This window comes from Apteryx mantelli, chromosome 2, assembly GCF_036417845.1.
Source record: "Apteryx mantelli isolate bAptMan1 chromosome 2, bAptMan1.hap1, whole genome shotgun sequence".
NCBI lineage: Eukaryota > Metazoa > Chordata > Aves > Apterygiformes > Apterygidae > Apteryx > Apteryx mantelli.
In genome coordinates, this window is record NC_089979.1 from 25,985,755 (window position 1) to 26,006,087 (window position 20,333).

Consider the following 20,333-nt stretch of genomic DNA (forward strand, 5'->3'; position numbering starts at 1 on the left):
TTTATGAAGTAGCTTTTAAATGGCATTTGTTGGAGTGGAGAGCAGCTGGATTAGAAGGGTCTGTTTCTAACTGCAATCAGCCATGATTGTAGTATCATATTACAATCACCCTATAAAATAGCTTGTATTTGGAAAAAAAAAAAAGGGGTGTGTGTGGGAGTAAGGATGGAGAGAGAAGCAAGCATGGTCTATGTGATGCCCAAAGGGTCTGGAATTGGTTACGGTTTGATAATGTTGCTTCAGCTATTTTGGCAACAGTGTAGTTCTCAATATAGTGAGTCCTTTAACAATTTGGGTTTTATCTTTTTTTTATTTTGTACAGATATGGTCAATATGCATTTCTCAAGTCTTTTAAGATGTTGGATGACTCTTTAATTGTAATGTTTACCAGAATAAGATTTAACTAGAATAAAGATCAAAATTGTACAATGTTTTCCAGTTCTTCCCTCTGTACTACAAAATCTTACTTTTGCTACTTCTACACTTGTATAGTGTAAAGGGAATAGGTCTCTGCATCTCCCACCTTGGTTTGGGGTTGTCCCTTTGTTAGCTGAAAAGCTCTTTGAACAGGCACAGTATTGTCTTTTGTTTCTTACACAGCATTAAATATGTTGGTGGTGGTATGTTCTGAAGCTTAAGAGTCACCGCTAAGACTACAGCTTTAATCTAGGCAACTAGTGCATCCTTCCAGCAATTGTTCATGGAGTGTCTTTGTTGATACTTTGTATCAATGGATTAACTTAACTGCAAAACATCTTAATTTGTTTCATCTATAACTTGTAATTTTCCTGTGTTAGACAAGACATAAACGATTCACTTAATTATCAAGATCTGCAGGTTTTACATTTTGCAAGAATGTCTATCAGTATTAGTCCTCAGTGAATGAATCAGAATTTTGAAGACATGAAATGGTTCCTATGCAACAGAGTTGTGTTTCATCAGTATTCATGTGTCGTTCTCAATTGGGGGTTTTACATGCCACACACATTTGAACTTTTATTAATTTGATAGTAAAGCGGTATGCTATCTGCAGCAAACAGAAGTTCAGAAGTTCTTGGGCTTGATTTATTCCAGAGGGATTTGAAAGAGTCTTGGGCAGGAGCTGATTAAGATATACAGGCTATAACTGTGCTTAAAATCCCAGCCAGCTTGGGCTGACAAGTTACTGAAGTTCACTTTTCCTCCCAGGAGATGATCTTTTCTAGAAAAGTTTTCCACTTCCCTGAGCTCTCTAGATAGAGAAGAGGGTCTTCTGCTTTATTTAGTTGTACTGAAATGCAGTTCCACAGGATATGGGAAGAGTCTGAGGGAAGCTTTTGTCATGATGTGCCTGGATTTTTTTAAATTGGAAAGGGTTGTCTCGGAGAGCTCAGGCCAGAACCAGATCCGTGCTTACCACAAGGTCAAGCGCAGCTCCAAGGTTAGTGTGCCCAGGGAAGCAGGTCCTGATGTTCTGCTGGGTTCTGTAGGGTTGCTTTCTCTTCGATGGGGCCCCACTAGACCAGCATTCAGGGCTCTCCTTCTTAATCTTTTGTCTCATACTGGGAACCAAATAAAAATAAAAAAAGAGAGAGAGAAAGTGAAATTCTCACCTTCCACTACCCATTTGTAGCACAAAAATATGATGATACTCTTAGTAGAAAGTAGAGAACTTAGTGTGTGATTGGGTCCATCATTTTGTTTAGTGATACATAGAAGCTTTGCTATTGCAAAGGCTGTGTCTGAACAACTTGACCAAAGTGGTCCGATGCATGACATTTGGCATTTATTTGTGGCATTCTCTTAATCCAGAAGTTTGTCCCGTAAGAGCAGTCCCTTCTAAGCTTTTTTTTCTGTGTACATATAGAAAATTTCTTTTAGATCTTCATATATAATATTTACATTGTAATAGGTCTGTGCTAATTGTGTAGAGATTCATTTGTATAATATTAATAAAATTATTCCAATGAATAAATGCCCCTTGTAAGACCTTGTTTTTCTATAGAGATTTTAATGCCTAGGAGTTAGATGTTTTGCTTGAGGTCACACAGGAAATACCTGCCAAAACCAAGACTCAAAACCAAGTTTCTGGCTGATCCGTGGTCTATGTGTAATCCATTGCATTGCTGTTACTCCCAGGAAACACCACCTCATCTCCCTCCATCCCTCTTCCACTCTCTCTTGTGCGTTCTAGCTCTCTCTCTTTTTTTTCTTTAATCCTAACTCTGCTTACTCTGCTTTAGAAAAACTGTTACCCTTACTATCCAAGTCTGCAAACTCGAGAAGGTGAGATTCATTTTCTCACCTATGTCATTCTGAATTTCCCAAAGTTTTCTTTTGTCTTAAGTAACTGAAGTAATTCTTTATCCTCTAAAAATGTATTTAATGGCTTGTCATGTTCTCACTATTTTTTCATTCATGTAATGTTCCCACTAAACATAGTTGTTCTGAAGACACTTTTCTGCTAACAGTTGAAAATACAAATAATTTCCATTCTTTTATGTTCTGTAGCATAGTTTTGACTAATACTGAGGACCTCTGATGACTCTTTTAAGAGCTCTGGAGTCTTCTCAGAAATACTTTCTTAAAGATTTTCTGAAAATTCAGATTTTTGCCAAGAGTCCTAGTAGTTTGGAAAGACATAGTTTTCCTTCATGAGCGTTGTATTATTTTGCTCTAGCATATTGTGATAATTTTTATTTATTTTTTAAGAAAGGTGGTTTTAGTTGTTTTTTTTCTGAAGTAGGGCATACTAATTTGTCAGGAGCTCTTATAAGACTATAGATCCTTATAATAAACGATCCTTATTTCTTTTGAATGCAGCTTGTTCATCAAAGCTGTAATGTGCCATTAAATCTTGATAACTTGCCCTCAAACTGTCAGTCTGTTCCAGCCTATTTCTTTTCTTCTTGCATCTTTGTTATGGACTCTGTCTCCAATTTGCCAGAAAAGAGTAGTTGCGGGATCAAAGTTTTATCTGTGTTTTCCTTTGTAGACTGTAGATCCCAGACTAATGCAAAAAAAAGTTGTTTCCTTGAAATTATAGCTTTTCTGTTTTGTTTCTGAAGGATAGATGTCTGCATAAAAGGAATAAGAAGCACTGCCAGTTCTGTTTTCGCTATTGTCTAAATACCGTTTTTGTTTCAAAGTGTTTCTGATCCGATTTTGTTATGACATGTTTCAGTAGCTTTCATACTGAGTATTCATCATGCCTTTGTGTCTCTGGTGCCAGGCGTGCCTTTTCTGTGTCTATTGGAAGCTGTTGGGCTTAGAAGACCTGCTGCCTTTACAACACACAAGGAGATCACTGCATGATTGTTAGCTCCCTCACTCTCAGTAATTATGATGAGCAGATCTGATGATACCCTAAGGATACCATAACCTTTATGTGTGCAACTGAGCCATTGGTAGTGATATTCTTGGTGGATGATACCTGGTCTTGAAATGTCATTACGTCATGTTTAAGAAAGTGACCTTTAAGAAACCCCTCCCTTCCTTCAAATCATGCAGTTGCTTTCTGAATGTGTAGGAAGCGGCAGATGGGATGGATTCCTTCTCCCAGTGCTCTTGGGTGCTGCCAAAGAGTGATACACCCTAGGAAAAATGTGGTAACGCTTTCTCGGTGCAGGTGAATGGCCACCCTACTCATGTTCTGAATCGGCTTCTTCCTCCAAGCATATGAAAACTGCAAAAGCTCTTATGAAAATGAGCGTGTAAATATATTTCATCTTCAGAAAAGAGGGCTTCTGGTGAACTTGAGAACTGGTAAATTTCTGTGATTCTAAATAAACACCAAAGAGAAGCAAGCAAACAAACACGCATGTGAATCAAAATCACAATTTAAAGGAAGATGTGGATCTAGGATCTGTCCTGAGAGAGTTCATGTTTTCTCATCTTTTTGAGGCAATTCTTTAATGCTAAAATATATATCATACACTGACCATTTTGGATAAATGTGTGGAAAATTGGCTTAAAGGTCTCATTCATTTTGTTAATTGATTCATTTTATTCTTGCTTTTGACATACGAAGTTTCTTAAAGGAAACTTGTATAAAATTATGCTTACTGCCTTTTCTGGTTCATTAAAATATTTTTTACATTTCTATGACCACCATGAAATTCCATGTATGTGCATGTCTTCCACACGTTCTGAGAAAAGAATAATTTTTGTTGTTGTTTTTTAACATTAAAACATTAAACTTTAAATACACATGGAAGATGATTACAGTGAAAGTGTTTATTCTGCACTTCTTTTCAAGTGTTTTTAGAAATTCACCTGTGAACTAAGCAGTTAGAGCTAAATACATAGAGATAGAAAAATGTTATGTAGTTATAATAAATGTGACAAAGTATAATATATAACTAGCAAGAAGTTTTATGATACACTAACTATAATTGATTCCAGTGATTTGTCTGTTAAAGCCAATGCAAATAATTGTAACATCTGTCAAAAACCAACCACTAGTATGAAAACCTTTTAACATTTTGCACTTAATAAACTATTTTATACATAAACTACCTTATTGTTTATATTAAAAACTAAAAAATATTCAGTCTGTTCCAGCCATTCTAACAAAAACTTTAATAAGTAGACATTGCATAAAAATGACACAATCCAGCAGTTATTTGGTAAGGCCAGCATAATCATAAATTTACCATCCATGCTTTTCCAAAAATACTAACCCATATTGTTCTCCCTGGACCTGTTGCAGGGATGACTAATCCAGCTGCTGAGGTCTCCCTTTATGTGTTTGATGGAACACTTGGCTTGCTAGACTACAGCTGTGTGTTTATGTGCAGTGCACACCTGCAGGGGCCTGACAAATAGCCGTAGTATGCAGAGTATACAAAATTACCCTGGCAGTGCTGCAAATAAGGAAGTTTCTGTTTTGAAGTCCATATGTGTGTGAGCTTGAGATGCCAGCTGGGGTATTTATGTTGCATTGCACAGATGTAAAACTGCCAACTGATTTTATACCAAATAAAGGCTAATCTTTTTATACATACTTGGTGTCAGAGTTATGAAGTGGTACATAAGAATGTTCTCACGACTTAGCTCTTTTAAAATAAAAGCTGACATTAAAAATGCTTGAACGCACAATATGCATAGGGAGTAAAGATAAAAATATACTGCATTTATTTAGATATCTGCTATACCAGAATATCCTAAGGGTTTTATTATTAGTGATGTATAGTTATTAGGTGCAAATAATAAGGACTTGATTTATTGTATGCATATACACTATACTATATATCCTTTTTTCCAGAAGGTCAGTTCAGCTCTGTGTTGAATCCAGTTTATGGGTTCTGAAATGTGAAAGCCCAATTTATATAGCTACTTAACTTGAAAGCTTTACTTCCCTATTTTCAAATGTGTTTAATTTATAGCAGACTGATATTTTTTTCATCAAACATAATATGGATTTTGAAAATTGTCAGCATTGTTGGTAGGCCTTGTTGGTGAGGAATATAATTCTAAAAGTAATGTTTTCCTTCAGATACTTAGGAAATGAAGAGAGCACCATTAACTTCATTTGCTAAAACTAAAAAGTAGTACAAATAGAAGTCCCAGTTGCTTATTTATTGCACTTAGTACCTTGACTTCTAGTACAAATTAGCTGTGAAGACAAGGTGAAGTAAACAGTTCAGTTTTATGGTTCACTGTATATTTATAGTTAATCCTTTTTAAATGGATAAAAAGAGGATTTGTTTTTTGTGGAGATATAAAACTTGTCAGTGTGTGTACTTCTGATTACGTCCTTATGAAGTTCCTTAAGCACTCTATTACCTTTTTAGCCTCAGCATACTTTCCCCTGAAATACATTTTTCTCATTACTGTATCAAATTATTTTAGTGCTATTTTTAATTTGTTGTTCGTCTTGGGCTACTAAAACATTTGAGGATGCATAGAATTCCACTTTGGCCTATGCTGTCAGAACATATACTGAAACACATTTGACATATATGTGTAAAAACAAACAAAATGAGGGCTACATTGAAGTATACCGTCACAGAACGTGTCCCAAAGGAACAGGGAGTTTATTTTGCTAAATGTGATGTACAGCTTAGAAGTGACTAGCTGTCACACACAGCTCACCAGCCTGGTGGAGTTGGCTTAAACCAAAAAAGGTCATATATACACAACCATATATGTGTATATACATAAACACTCACACACACAGAGCCTAGCATATCATTCTTTGGCTTCCCGAGCTCAAAATTAAGGTCTGTGAATATCCCCCAGTGGTTCAAACATTATCCAGATTCCCAAAGTTCAGAAATTAAATTTCTGGATTATTAAGTATTAAGGCAGAAATTTCAGGCATTAACGATCAGCTAGCTGAAGAGGTAATGACGGACTTCAGGTGGAAGGAAAGCTGAGAAGCACCCCGCAATGCTGCAGAAGCATGCCTTGTTGGCTGACAGGTAAGAATAAGCAAGCCTGTGAGAGGCAGCTCAAAGCATTGGCCGAGCTAATGTTGCGACTGCTGACAACCAGCCTACGGAGCAAAGAAGGCTGAGACACGACACAGAGCACCAAAGCCGAGCAAAAATCGGAAGCACTTCAAAAGCAGTCGCTTCTGCTAGATGAGTATAGGAAGTCTTAATTGTTGCTACTTCCTCTATTTAGGAAGCATATTTAAGACCAAAAGACCAGAATTCTGTTGCTGGGTGAGGAAATATGTTGGAAAGATGGTCGAGTTACGTAGTGTCAGGGCCAGCTCTCTTATAGAAGGATATCACTTCAAACAGCCTGCCGCCGCTGCAGGTTGCAAACACACAATTGAAGGCTTCTAGTTCTTGACTCACGCACAGATGTCTTTCAATAGCTTTAGCTGGTAATTTCTGCAAATTGCTCAGTTTATCAGCAGCACATGTCATCAATCCTGGCCTGGTTGCTCAAGTCAGGCTACAGAATCCTTCGCTTACAGACACAGCTGCAAACAGGTGAACAGGCAGAAAGTAATTTGTGCAGCTTGGTGGCTGTCAGACAAAAGACAGACAATCTGTGTTTAAAACAGATTGCAGGCCTTGCATGAGCCAGACAAAAGGGATTTCTACAACTGCAAATAATTCCAAGGTTAACATATTTTCCTTTCTGCCATTAGGTGATTTGTTAAATTGGAAACAATGAGCATTATAAATCTACACAGAAACTAGAGATAAGATGAAAGAGAAAAACAGATCACTAAATAAGTTTACATCCTGTTGAAAAGGATACGACTGGCATTTATATAGGCCTCCTTTTTGCAAACTAAGCCAAGCTATAATGCCTATGAGGACGTTCAGTACATATTTTAAATTATTTTAAGGGCATTTAATTGACAAAAGAAACAATGTTGTAAAAACAATGTTGTAAAAAGAGTAAGTTCATAGTAATATTGTTCTATATTAAAAAAATGCTTTTTTTCCGTATTAGAAGAAAAAAATGGAAACTTGTCTGTTGCCTATATTTTGAATTTTTAGTACTTGCTTTTGTTGTGTTAGAAATTCTACCTAAATTCTCTGGATTTCATTCTAAGACAATGTGAAGATTTATCAGGATTTCATTTTAACTTTGAAGTGCTCCATTCCCTCAGATATTATGTGATAGCATTGCGTAAATTTATCAAGTTTTACTGTACTAAACATATCAGAAGATTTAAAATTTGTTAGAAGCAAGCTAACTGGAGTGCTATCCTATTTAGAGTAAGTTAGAAAACATGTGCTTCCCCAATCACAGATATTATTTCTTCATATTTGTGAATCTAGAATATCTAATCCTTCCACTTCTCGTGGGCTATATAAACTTGCCTTGACCTCACAACTTCTTCTGCCGGGTTCCATGCGGTACTCGTCAAGCTAATGTAATATAGCCCTTCTTCCTGTTTAGTTTAGCAAGTAAGTACTTATGTGTGCTAATACTGATGGGTAATACTATGCTTGGTTTAAATTGTTCTGGCAATTTTGTTTGCCATGTTGTTTAAAATGTACCAGTTTAGAGATTTGTGAATGGAAGAAGATGCAAAGAGTAACTGTTTGAGGTAGTGCCTGGTTTTGTGAAGATCTGATCCTGTGCGTAGAGGATAAATCAGTCTGCTAAGCACGCTGTTTAAAATGCATTGAAACCAATGTATTTTTCTATGCATAATGCAGTAATATGTATTACAGTGAGTATACAAGTACAATAATATGATTCTGGCTCATCACAGAAAAGTTTTTACAGCCACATTATTTAAGTCATCCTGTCAAAGTTCAATCCTGTTTTTCAAAATAAAAGGACAGCTGACTGAAATACAGCATGTGCTTTGTATTGCATGGTCATGCCTGTATTACCTACTTGAATCCAGTAGTAATGTTCTTATAACTGAAGAATACTATTGTGAGGTTATTTTAAGTTTATACTTTAATCAAGATACAGTACTAAATAATTCTGCAGGAAAACCTTTTTTGGAGTTGAATTGATGAATTCCTTAAATTTCTCAACCATAAAGAAACATGTCACAAGCATGTGCTTTAGTAAGTTGTAGTATGGATATACCTTCTTACAATGCTTTTTGTTGACAGATTACATTGCATCCCTGATATATGTAACATCTTTGAAACCTTTTCTGTAAGAAGTTATTTAAAGCTTTGATAGAATATTACTTGTAGTGAAACATATCAGATGGGATGTTATACTTGCATGTTATACTACAGGACTTTCCTTGCATTTGAATTGTTTAAACTACATATTTTCTTTTTAACTTAATAGACAGTAAGATTTTTAAACTTTCATAAGTTAATCACACTAATGGAGATTCTCTAGTCTTCAGCCAGGGAAGATTACGTATTAGCTTCCTTTCTCTAATGCTGACAAGGTATCTGTTGCTGGTTGGTTGTGCAGGGTGTATTCCCTACATTGTAGCTTGACACTGTACATTGTTACGGTGTTAGCATATATGTGCTTCATATATTCACTGCGAAGGTGAGATCATCATCTTTAAAGGATGGTTTTAATTTGTGTTGCTGAATCAAGTGGATACTGTATTTAAGGAGGGGAAAAAAAGTGTACTCATGCAGGTTGCTGTCTGCCGTCCAAATTGCTGATCAGAGAGTCTTTATACACATCGGTAATGTGCTGTGCAATATAAGCTGAAATATATTCCACAAGGGAGGAAAACGGAATAGGTTACATACGCTGTTCCTAAGTGCAATGAATATAAAACTCCATTACTCACTTTAAGCAGGTGCTTTTTATATGAGGCTTTAAAGAAATATAAAACTGCTGGTGAAATGATTGGTTTGTACAGACACGACTTAACTTCCAGTACTTTGACCAGATAAAGAGGCTAAAAATACTTCTACAAACATTTCTTTAATGATTTCAAGGATTAAAGGTTAATATCCGTGTGGTATAAGAAACTGCCATTCCAGATACTAAATGTACTGTTTCTTTTTATGTCCTCAGTAGTGGTGTTGAGTATTTTGAAGAAAACATAAACATTTTTACTAAACACTTAGAGCATTATGTTTTTAAGTTTGTATCCTAAATCATTCATATTTAAATTGTTGGGAGGAGCAGGGTGATATTTTATCATAAAGAAATGCAGTGCAATATAGAAGATTGTGATCAAATAAGAATGCTACTCTAGTTAGCAACAAACTCATCTTTAAAGAATGTGAAATCCTGTCATTACTAAGTGTGGAAAACTGGGTGTGAAGGGGTAATCTCAAATCTTGGAATTTTGTCCTTTCAAACAGCAAACACTATCTGAGAAGGAAAGCTCTGAGGAAGTTGCTCGAGGTAATAGTGATGTACTATAGTTCAGTCTTCTCCCATGTAATCTGTATCATGTTTTACTTTATCCACCCTGTAAGCACCTCACTGCTAGCTTTCCTCATCTCCTAGCTGTAAGATGTCAGCGGTCTCTTGCATTCCCCACTCTCCTACCCCCAGCAACTCCAGCAATCAGACTGTTAATGATTACACCTTAGGTATCAGCACCTTATTATTTCTGATAATACCATTACTGAGCACACCTGCCTATGTTCATCTGAATTTTTATAAACCTTTGCAGTATCTTTACTTCTTGATGCATTGATTGCTCTTTCCAACCTCTTGACTCCTTGGTTTGTTGACTTTTTTTATTGGTCCATAACTGTTCTGTCCTATGTGCCATTATCTCAGCTTGAGTGTGTGTGCATATTATCTTTTTTCCATTAATTATCCATAGTTTTGCTCTGCTTCTGTAGTTTTCTGAACAGATTTTTACACAGGACTGATCATTGTAGTATCTGAAGTGCCTTCTAATAGCATTTTAGCTGACACATGGCTCACTTTTCTCCCTCTCCTCAGAAGCAAATCATACATTCACTGTAGCGGTTTAGTTTTATCCATTTTCTCTTAAGGAAATAAAGCTTACATACCCATTCGGTCAGTCCTTCTAACGTAAATATTTTTATTCCACGGTTTTTATTCCAAAACTTCCAAATATAAGTTCACTTTGAAAGAGAGGGAGAAGTTTCAAAAATTTCCAACACAGTTTCAGAAAGCTGGAAAGTGGCTCAAGGAGAGAAACCAAATTAGCGCCTCCAGTGAGGAGGAAGGGTAAATTCAGTCCTTAGCTCTTCTGTTTGGCAGCAGGGGGGTGACCAGGCATCATGCAGGTTCCTGAGGGCTCCCAACGTGTGCAGCTCCCAGTGAGATGGAGCATCTTCTGTCTCTTGTGTAGTAGGTGTGTTACATAGCACTTGCTTGAGGGTTGGATCTGCACTGCTGAATGAGGCTTTTAAAGGAGAAAGGCATGCATACTCATAGGAAACCAGGCTTTATAAGTTTCATGGTTACAAAATAGCTTATCTAAATAGTTTTGGTAGAGAAATGAGTTCCACAATTGAAATGGAAGGTGATGAGACTGGAGATGAGCTCTGGTTCCTCTTGGGCTATGTTCCTTCATCTGACGTCCTAGAAAGCCTGCTATCTTTTATGGAAAAAAGTGCACTGTAAGTAAAGAACAGAGGTACAAAATTCAGGCTTTATTCCAGAGCCTAAGATGTGTTGGGACCAAGGCGTAGTGCGTTTGAAGGTAGCACACTTGACCTGATACTGGATTTAACTTGAACTAGTCTTAATGGAGAATCAGGGTAGAGTTCAGGTTTTGTGTGATCACACTAGCATATATTCATGAGAAAATGCATTTTAGTATTCTCTACGTGTTGACATTTTGCATGGGCTGTTGAACTTGTTCTCAGATATAGCAAAACTACTGTATTTGAAAGGGATGGGAGGCAGGTATGGCCAAGATGGAAGCAGTGAACTGTGAGTGCATACTTCCAACCAAAGGATGTGTTAATAAGGGTGCAAACTGTAAGCACTTTCCCTTGTCCATCATCTGGTTTTTATCTTTTTAAGAATCTCGCTTCACGTACTTTGCTGTGGAAGTTTCTAAAGCTGTTTTTCATCTGCAACCTGGTGGCATTTGAGTCCATGTCATTTTACCATTTGTCTCCTGTTGTTGTTGGCCTGTTAAGTCTAAAGGAGTGTGTGGTGATGAAATAATCATTTCTTGGAATAGGTATTTCTTGGTGCGTATACTGGAAATTGCTTGGGACCATTTTGAGAAAATAAATAGTTATGATAATAGCAATAATAATGCAAAGTAAAGTAGAGTCTAGAAAAAAATAGGCATGACCCTGGACACTTACTTAAAGTAAGTTGCTTGAATTGCTGTGTTTTGAAGAAGAAAGAAAATAGTTCTCCATGAGTGTATATGTTAAGATTGCAAAATGTAGTCCTCAGATTATGGTGACAGAAATTTAAAAGGGTGGAACTGTAGGTCGCAGTAAAGGTGTCTGGGGAACTTACTCCTTGTGATGTAGTTTTATGAGAGAAAAAGCTGAGAAAGCTTTTATAATCTGACTTCCACATTTTAGAAAACATTTCTCTTTCTCTCTCATTTTCCAAGTAAAAACAAACAAACAATGATTTCTCTTCTGCTGTTGTGTGGGTGGAATCACAGTGACCCAAAAAGTGCTTTGCAACTTCTAGAGATGCTTGAGCTTCCATGCTACTGCTGACTTGCTACAATGAAGAACGTGGATGCTCGTGCTCCCCCAGTGCTTTGAACATGACCAGTAGCATTGAGGGCCAGCTGAAACTGGTTCCTGTGTCTTCTACTATGTCCACACTGCAGGCAGGAGCAAATAAAGTTTGTTTTCAGTCTCAAGTTCCTCAGAAACGCCATCTCTCTAACCAAATTCAGTATAGCCTTGCTGAAGTCCTCAGTGAGTGCTGTGCTTCAGCAGGGATTGAACTTAACACAAATGAGCATCTCCCAAGAAGGAAGTCAGGTTTCTCTTGTGCTTCAGTTTATATATTAGCTTTTGTGTGTTGGTCGTGTAAAACTTAAATGTATATTTATATGAAAATAATAGGACAATTTCTCTTGATTCCAATAAGAGGTAGGCCTAAATGTTACTTTGTTTACTTAATAGCTACTTGCCTTTACTCATGGACTGATTTCTTTTTTACTGAGTTCAAAACCATGACATGTATGTGACAATTTTTTACTATATCATCTCATCAAACCGTATTTTATTGGTACTTAATGCTTTAAATATTGAAATTTTTCCTTCTGAGGCCATTCCCTAGCTATGGGAAGAATTCATGTGGAGCTGCTTCTAAAAGTTTTAGTTATGCCTTATTCATTTCCTATTTCATATTTTGCTGTTCTCCCTTTTATGATCTTTCTAAATAATTATTTCTATATTTCAGGGATTTGGCAACACATAGTCCCGATTCTTGTCCTAAGAATCAGAAACTTCTTTGTGTTTTGTTGGTTTCCTGTCTTTTCTATTGATCAGTCCAGATTTCCTCTACTGATTTTTCATTAATAATTGCAAATTTGCCTTATTACTTATGGATTGGTAAAAGACATATAGGCCATTGGTGAAATCACTAATTATTATTATTATTATTTTTTTTTTTTTAAAAAAAAGCTCCTAAGTGAAGTTATTGCTCAGAATGAATAGGTTTGTCAACAGAAATCCTGGCCTGAGCTCTAAAGATGCAGTTGTGAGCTGTCTTTTGGAATTTGGTTCCCACCAACATGCTTGCAGTGTTGGTTGGAGGCAGGGGTCTGAGGCAAGCCGCACAGCCGGGGTGTGTGTGTGCAGAAGGCAGAAGCTGTTACCAAAAGAGCAGGGGAAGGCTGTGGGTACCTGCTCTAAAAAGTGTAAGAATCTCTTCTAAAGGCCCAACAATGCTTCCTGTGCTGCTTCCTGGGACAGAACAGCTCATTACGCTTAGAGTTGAGATTAAAGTGTGCTAGTGTGTCAGGGCACAGCCGAGTTTAACCGAGGAAACCTTTCTGCCTATTTTCAAGTTCTGCGGTATGGAAAGAACAGCCCTTTAGGTCTCCAAGGGTGGTATGTTATATTCAATGTGCGATAGTTTGGTTCAGCTAAAACAGCCTGTTTGATCATCAGGTATAAACATTGTTACATGTTGGGAAGAAGGAAATACTTGATTTTTCTTGCAAATAGTTTTGCGGTGGACAACATGTTTCTAGTACAAAAATCACACAACTAGAAAATTTTCATCCTTTTCTGTAAACAGCCTAAAGTTGTATGTGGTGGAGACAGCTATATCTGTCTCTCTATTTCCACAAAGTCTTTGATTATCATGTTGCTGATGAAAAAAAAAAAAAAAAGAAAATGTGAGATGTTGTGGAAAACATAGTTGCCCTGTTCTCCATTTTTGACTAGTGATTGCTCTGAGTAACAAACTCAAGTAAATCAGTGTTGTATTTTAAAGTGTAATTCCAGAAGAGCAAGGACAGCAAAAATTCTGCTTACTTTGTTGTCTTATGCAACCAAAATATGGCACTGTATAATTTAACACCCTGCTAATAATTAAATATTTAAATGTTAAACCCTCTGCTCAAGAAAGTAATGTGCCTCTAAAATTCTAAGTACAAATATCCTTCAAAAAGTTTTGAAATAAAAATGGCTTGCTGCATAATTACACTTAGATTTAGATTTAGCAACATTTAGATTAAATTATTAGATAAGATTAAGTTAGATTATATTAATTAAGAAAACTTCTCATGTTTTTCCTCTGATATACGTTATTTGAAGGACAGCTAAATGCTTTGTATAGAAAAAAAACAACTTAGCAGTATTAGTAGCATACGTTTGTAAATTATTTTAATTCATTTTTTCCCCTCAGATATCTGTATAAACATTTTTCACAACTTAAAGTTGATATTATATGTCAAGATGATTAAAATTCAATGAATTTCCAGGATGTTTGGTAGTGGAAAAAGGCAGTTTTCTGCCTATTTTTTTACTTGCACACTGGGGTTTGTGGATACGTAGTAGTGAATGTTTTCAAAGACTTAAGTGTAGGTGGTATCACCTAGGAATAATGTGTGTAGGAAAAGAGGAGTTAGAGACTTGTATTTTTGACTTGCAAGGGCTAAAAATGGACAGGAGGATTGCCAAAGGAGGTAAACATAGGAAGGGAAGTAGGAAAGGAAACAAAACAAAAGGAGGACCAGTTGACACAGGTAAAGGTGGCAGTGTTTCTAAGGAAGTTGAACTGATACCTTCTGATTTTCCTTGGAAGTGCCAACTGACTGATTTAAAATCACAGGAAATAAATTTTGTGTTGATTTATTGTTAGGCTGCTTCAGAATTTGATAGTTGCTTTAGAGATTTTATCATTCTCTTGAAATTAACACTGGCTCCTGAGTTGCAGAAGTGGGATTTTTTTGACTCTTTTGAATACTTAATGTTTTCTCTCAGATTTCACTTACTGATGTTGAAGTTCACTGAATGATCCAAATCTTTCTTGAAAAATAGATACCCCATATATAATCTTCTTTAAAATATATTATCTAAGATTATTAATCAAAAATTACATTTCAATTTTCTTCTTTATAATACAGTATTTGATGATACCTAATGTAACCTCTGCATATGATTATTCTGGCTGGAAGGTCATGATAACATATAATTTGTATCATGTAGTTTGAACGCACAACCTATACAGCTTTTTTGTGGTGTTGAGAACTAAAGCAAAAATAGCCTCTTTCCTTGCTTAGAAGAAGATATGCTAGAAAAATGCAGTATACAAGTTGGATTTGGATAATGTTGGTGTCTGCAACAATAGATTTGGTTCCACTGCTTCCTCTTTGAATTCAGACTCAATGCCTGAGTTTAAAAAAAGTATTTTGGAACCTTTATCTGTGCACCAAATTTGAGTTGGTATTTGGGTTCAGAGAACATTTCTTACCTAGGAGTGTTAACAACTTCTGGTTCAAACAATTGCTTGAGAAGACCCTACTTCCAAAACCTTTTCAAACATTTGGGGGAGAACAACCCCCCCCCCCCAATCCTCACTTGTTTAAACATTTCTTTGCTGAAATATGTGTTTAAGGAATATTTCAGCTATGTGTACAGCTGCTGAGGCTTTGATTTTTATGAGTTTATAACCATTGAAGAGATCCATAACTCAAAGGAGGTTATTTGGGAAGAATTGAAGGTATGAAGGGATGGAAACTACAGTCAAACGCGGAGGTAGGAAATGAGGCTTGTTTCTCCTCTACAGAACAGTTTATCTATTTGGTGAGTTCTGTGAGTATGGTTCTTCATTTCCAAAAATTTTCTGAGATTAAAGAAAATGTACTCTTTTGCTGTCCAGTTTATCTATTTGGTGAGTTCTGTGAGTATGGTTCTTCATTTCCAAAAATTTTCTGAGATTAAAGAAAATGTACTCTTTTGCTGTATTAAACCTATTCATTATAAATGGTTCACCAAAGTTTCTGAACTTTTTGTGCTTTGAAGCAGAGACTTCAAACTTGACAAGAGGAGTCTTATCTTCGTGACGAAAATCTAGTTGGACATCTTGAATTCCTGAAAAATTCTGTACTACATGCTTTGTGTAGGGTTTTAACAGTTAATGAATGGGTTTTCTGGGTAGCCTTCAGTCCAGAGCTGCGGAAGTCGACCAGAATAATTCCTTCTGGCAACTCTTCCTTGATTGCTGTCATCTGCTATGGTGTCAGGTGTTAAATCTGAGTGCTGGATGATGTTGTTTGATGCCAAAGCAATGTAGAAAGGACTGGATGTGATTGTGCCATGGTTTTCCCAATGCTTTTCTCTTTTCTTTTCAAATAGTTGAAAACCGCTAGGAGAGTGTTCATCCTATCCCTCTGATGGGTGTTCCAGAAAGAAAGAGCTTACTGCTGCTATCACTTACTTCTTTGTCATATGCATTAAAATATAGTTGTTGATCACATGAGCATGTATTGAGGGTTTGTGGGTTTTTCCATGGCTAAGCCACTCCGCATTCTTGGCTTCCCAGTGGGAGCCCCAGGTGGTGACTGGGTAAAAACAATGGTCTGAGCTGTGCTTTGCTGGCCATCATGCAGAGGCTGATTGGTTAGCTAACCAGACAAATATGCTAAATTTCTTTTGAATTTAGATGCTACATTTATTTTAGTAGTGGTACTAAGTATTCATAAATTTGCATACTTATTATTTACCCAGATTTTCATGAAGATTATAGGAAACAAATGTCCTTGAGATGCTTCCATATCTTGTTGGAATTGGACAATGAGTCCAGAAGTTATTTGATGAGGGAATAGGTGTGAGCAGAGACAAATACAGGTAGCACAGTCACATGAAACTTGTCTCCTTGTTTTCAAATAAGTGAAGTGAGAGAAATGTATCAGTCATCACACCATTCATTTTTAGGTGTAAAAGAATTGCAGAGGGACAGAGGTAAGAGGAAGCTACTAGCTTGGAGAAGGCTTGAAAAATTTGGGGCCAAATTATGAATTCCATTTTTTTACTTTGACTGGAATCTTACTGCTGCTACTAACAATATCTTGTAATCTTGGTTTTGGAATAGGCAGAAGGCAAGAAAAAAACAAATACTTGTTGGTTGCAACACTAGGGGCTCTGTAATAATAGGAAGAACCAAAAAATAGAGCCAAGACTGGGAAATGCCTCCTGATACCCTCTCTGCTTTTGACAAATTCATACATTGTTTCTGATACAAAATGGTAGATCAAAGGGGATTTTCAGCTGTAAAAGAGGCTTGCCCCAGGAAAGTTTGGGCATGAGTGGGTTTTTTTCAGACTAAAAGTAGTAGCTGGTCTTTAAGACAGATAAGTTGAGTGTTGTAGTGCCAGATGCACAAATGGATTGCAGCAAGCATTCTTTTGGCCTTCCTCAACCTCATGTTAGAAAAAGGATGGACAGACCTCAAATACAGAAGACAGGTTAAATTTTGATAGGAAGGTATGCACAGAATGTGGGAACCTACTTTCCTGCGGCAATCGATTTTACTAAATGCTGCGTGTCCCGTTGTATGCTGGTTTTCCCTTCCCGCCTTAGAAAGTGTTGTTTATTCAAAAATTATTTTAATGCCTTTCTAAAATAAATCTTAAATAAATATATGGTACAGGTATCCTGCAAGGTGTCTGGTTACCAAATGATTTTCTGTGCCCTACCACATATATTTCAATGTTAAAGAATTAGAAGGCACAGTGGACTTAGCACAATTATCAGATTTAATCCTGAATTTTCTGTTTCCTGTCACTTTTAGAAATACCCTGTTTTCCTTACTAATTAATATATATTAAGGGTCATTCTTTTGATTATGTCTTTGAGAGATGATACAAAAAACTAATGAATTCAGTCTTTAAAGAATGTATTAAATATCTTTAATGTGTCCATCTATCTTGAAATATATACCAAAGTGTTTTTTAATTTTTTATCTGATATTCCGTAACAGTTTCCTTGCGTTATTATGGACTTTGGCAGAGTCGATGTTGCATATGCAAGGAAATGGTTCCATAATTATACTAATGCTTGCATAATTAACAAGGTGCTTGCTAATTTTAACAGGCAAATTCCAAGTTGCTTTTGCACAGGGGGAAAAAAAACATTAAAAACTGTAACTTCTGTTAGTTTTTCCTTTCATATTTCTTACAGGTGTTGAAACGACTTCTTTTTAATTTGCGAGTAAATTTATGCATTTTTTTTCTGATAGGTAGCGCTGCACAGACGAAGAGGGCTGGCTCGCGCTGCCCGGGGTAGAGGGCTGTTTGTGAGCTGCCCTGGCGAGCTCTGCCAACAAATCTGAGTGCGGTGGCGGCGGTGGCAGCACCTCCCCGCCGCTGCCAGCCTGGGCAGCTCTTCAGAAGCGGCTGCCAGCAGCCCTGATTTCTTCCAAACTGCACGGTGGTTTTCTGGTGTGCGCAAATGGGGGCTGAGCACAGACCACCAAAACTTATTTCCAGGTGTGACCTAAGGCAAGGCTTGAACTCTGATTTCCAGAGAAAAATGGCAAGTGTGCTGGCGTTCTGTGCCGCTCAGCTGCACGTATTTAATGCTTTTACGTTGCTACCGAGCAAAACGTTGTTGTCTAAGCGCAGGCTGAAAACACTTAGTCACTTTAAGTTCTTGCAGTGAAAGGGTCATAATAAAAACATGAAAGAGAATAGCTGAGGTGGCACTTACAAAGTCAAAACAAAAGTGTATGGATGTGTGTGTATATATACATATTTATTATTCCAGTTTCTAAGTGGCCTTACGTGTTTTTCTGTGACTATCCATACCTACTTAATGCATAACTGTTTGTATTAAAAAGTCTGTATACAGTGTTCTCTTGCTTGCAGTTAAAAACTGTGAATCACAACAAAAATGCTGTAAGAACATCTAAGGTAGATAATTAAAGTATAATTAAATTTAAATGCCTTGGTGAAGGAATATAAAAATATTTAAATTCAACAGGCTAGTACATTTGCAGTTTTCTTTTATTAGGTGTGAAATCTAAGAATCCCCTGCCAACTCTTGAGGGCTCAATCCAGAACGTTGAATTGAAGTACTGCAGCACATCATTGGTCAAATGTGCCTCTGGGACCATGGGATCAATAAAAATTTGTGCCAAAGCCCCAGGTATGTGCAGCTGGACCATGTAAAACTTTATTGCCTGTATAGGAGAATTGGCCTTGCTTTTTACAAGGAGAGTTACTGAAACAAGAATTTACTCATTGTTCCTATGAATCAGAGAGGTTTTTTTGTGTTCTGTTTTGTTTTTTTTTATTATTATTATTATTGAGTGCGCCAGGATGATCCAGTCTGGCCACAGTATAGTCAATTTTGACACTGAGTGAAAAATAAAACTGTTGGTTTTGCTGCTGAGACAAAAATTAATCTAAAAGCACTGAATAGACTAAAATAAAACTGGATTTTCATATTACACAGGATATTTGCATTTTACTTTATTTGCAGTATGATTTTGATATATTCTTATTAATTTTTTAATGTCTCATTTTCCATTAAGGCTGCAAGTACATTTTTCATTTGTGAAGTCTTTGAGGGCATTGTGATAGATTGTTTTTGAATTTCTTTACTAGAATTTTGTTGGAAAAGTATACAGTAACTTTTGCAATCAGTGTGTATGATCTTTATGTATAACACAGCTAGTGCAAAGAACATTAAAAATGTAGTATATTTAACTCTAAATTGAGTTTGTGGTGATTTTTAAAGTTATTATTTTATAAAGTTGGAATAGAAAACACTCTTTTAATTAGAATTGATTACTTTATTTGAAATCCTCTTGGATGCAAAGACATTTACAAGATAGCTTTAAGGAAGTTGTTTAGTAGTTTATAAATGGTTGCTCATTCTGTTTCCTCTTTTAATTCTGTGCTTATGATTTTAATAGCTGTCCTCTTTGGAGTAGTGAAAAATGTTTATATGCTGAAAAATTATCTTGTTACTGTAAAAGGTCTAAGAAGTCTAACTTTTATCTTAGGTGATGGCGGAAAAGAGAAGCTGATTCCTTTAATTCAAGGCCCCTCTGACACCAGAGACTTACACAGCAGTAAATGGCTCAATGAGAGTAGAAAGCCAGAATCTCTCTTAGCTCCAGATTTGGTGGCCTTTACAATCCAAATTCCACAGTATATGGACTACTGCCATAATTCTGGTAAGTGCAAAACTCTTGTTAAGCTGGTATCATATTACATTTTCCTATCCAACATAGTTTTCAAAAGAGAGGCTTGATATAAAATGTGCCAAATGCCAAAGTATTTTTCACATACTGCGCACATTATAACTTTACTTTAGCTCACTATGAGACACAAAACCAAAAAGCAGCATTTTGATATATGTCCTCTTTAATAAGGAATGCTCATTGACTTTGGTTGCCTTTTAAATAAGTTATACAGAATCTTTTGTAAACATTTTTTTTTTTTTTTTGGCAAGGTCCATATTGAAAATGTTCTTTTTATTCTTTTTCTTTTTTTCTGTCTACTGAGTTGTGCTTCTTATACAGAAGTTGACAGGCTGGATTCAAAATGGTTCACATAAATT

The 20,333-nt window shown here is 36.3% G+C and overlaps 1 protein-coding gene across 1 annotated transcript in view; it reads left to right on the forward strand.

Moving 5' to 3' along the window:
• The window catches only part of VPS13B (vacuolar protein sorting 13 homolog B), a 489,316-nt gene that overhangs the window by 150,896 nt on the left and 318,087 nt on the right, over nucleotides 1-20,333 (forward strand). The window contains exons 18-19 of the mRNA XM_067290363.1: nucleotides 18,777-18,911; nucleotides 19,774-19,947. Coding sequence (XP_067146464.1) covers nucleotides 18,777-18,911; nucleotides 19,774-19,947 — 309 coding nt within the window. The remainder of the gene's footprint in view (nucleotides 1-18,776; nucleotides 18,912-19,773; nucleotides 19,948-20,333) is intronic.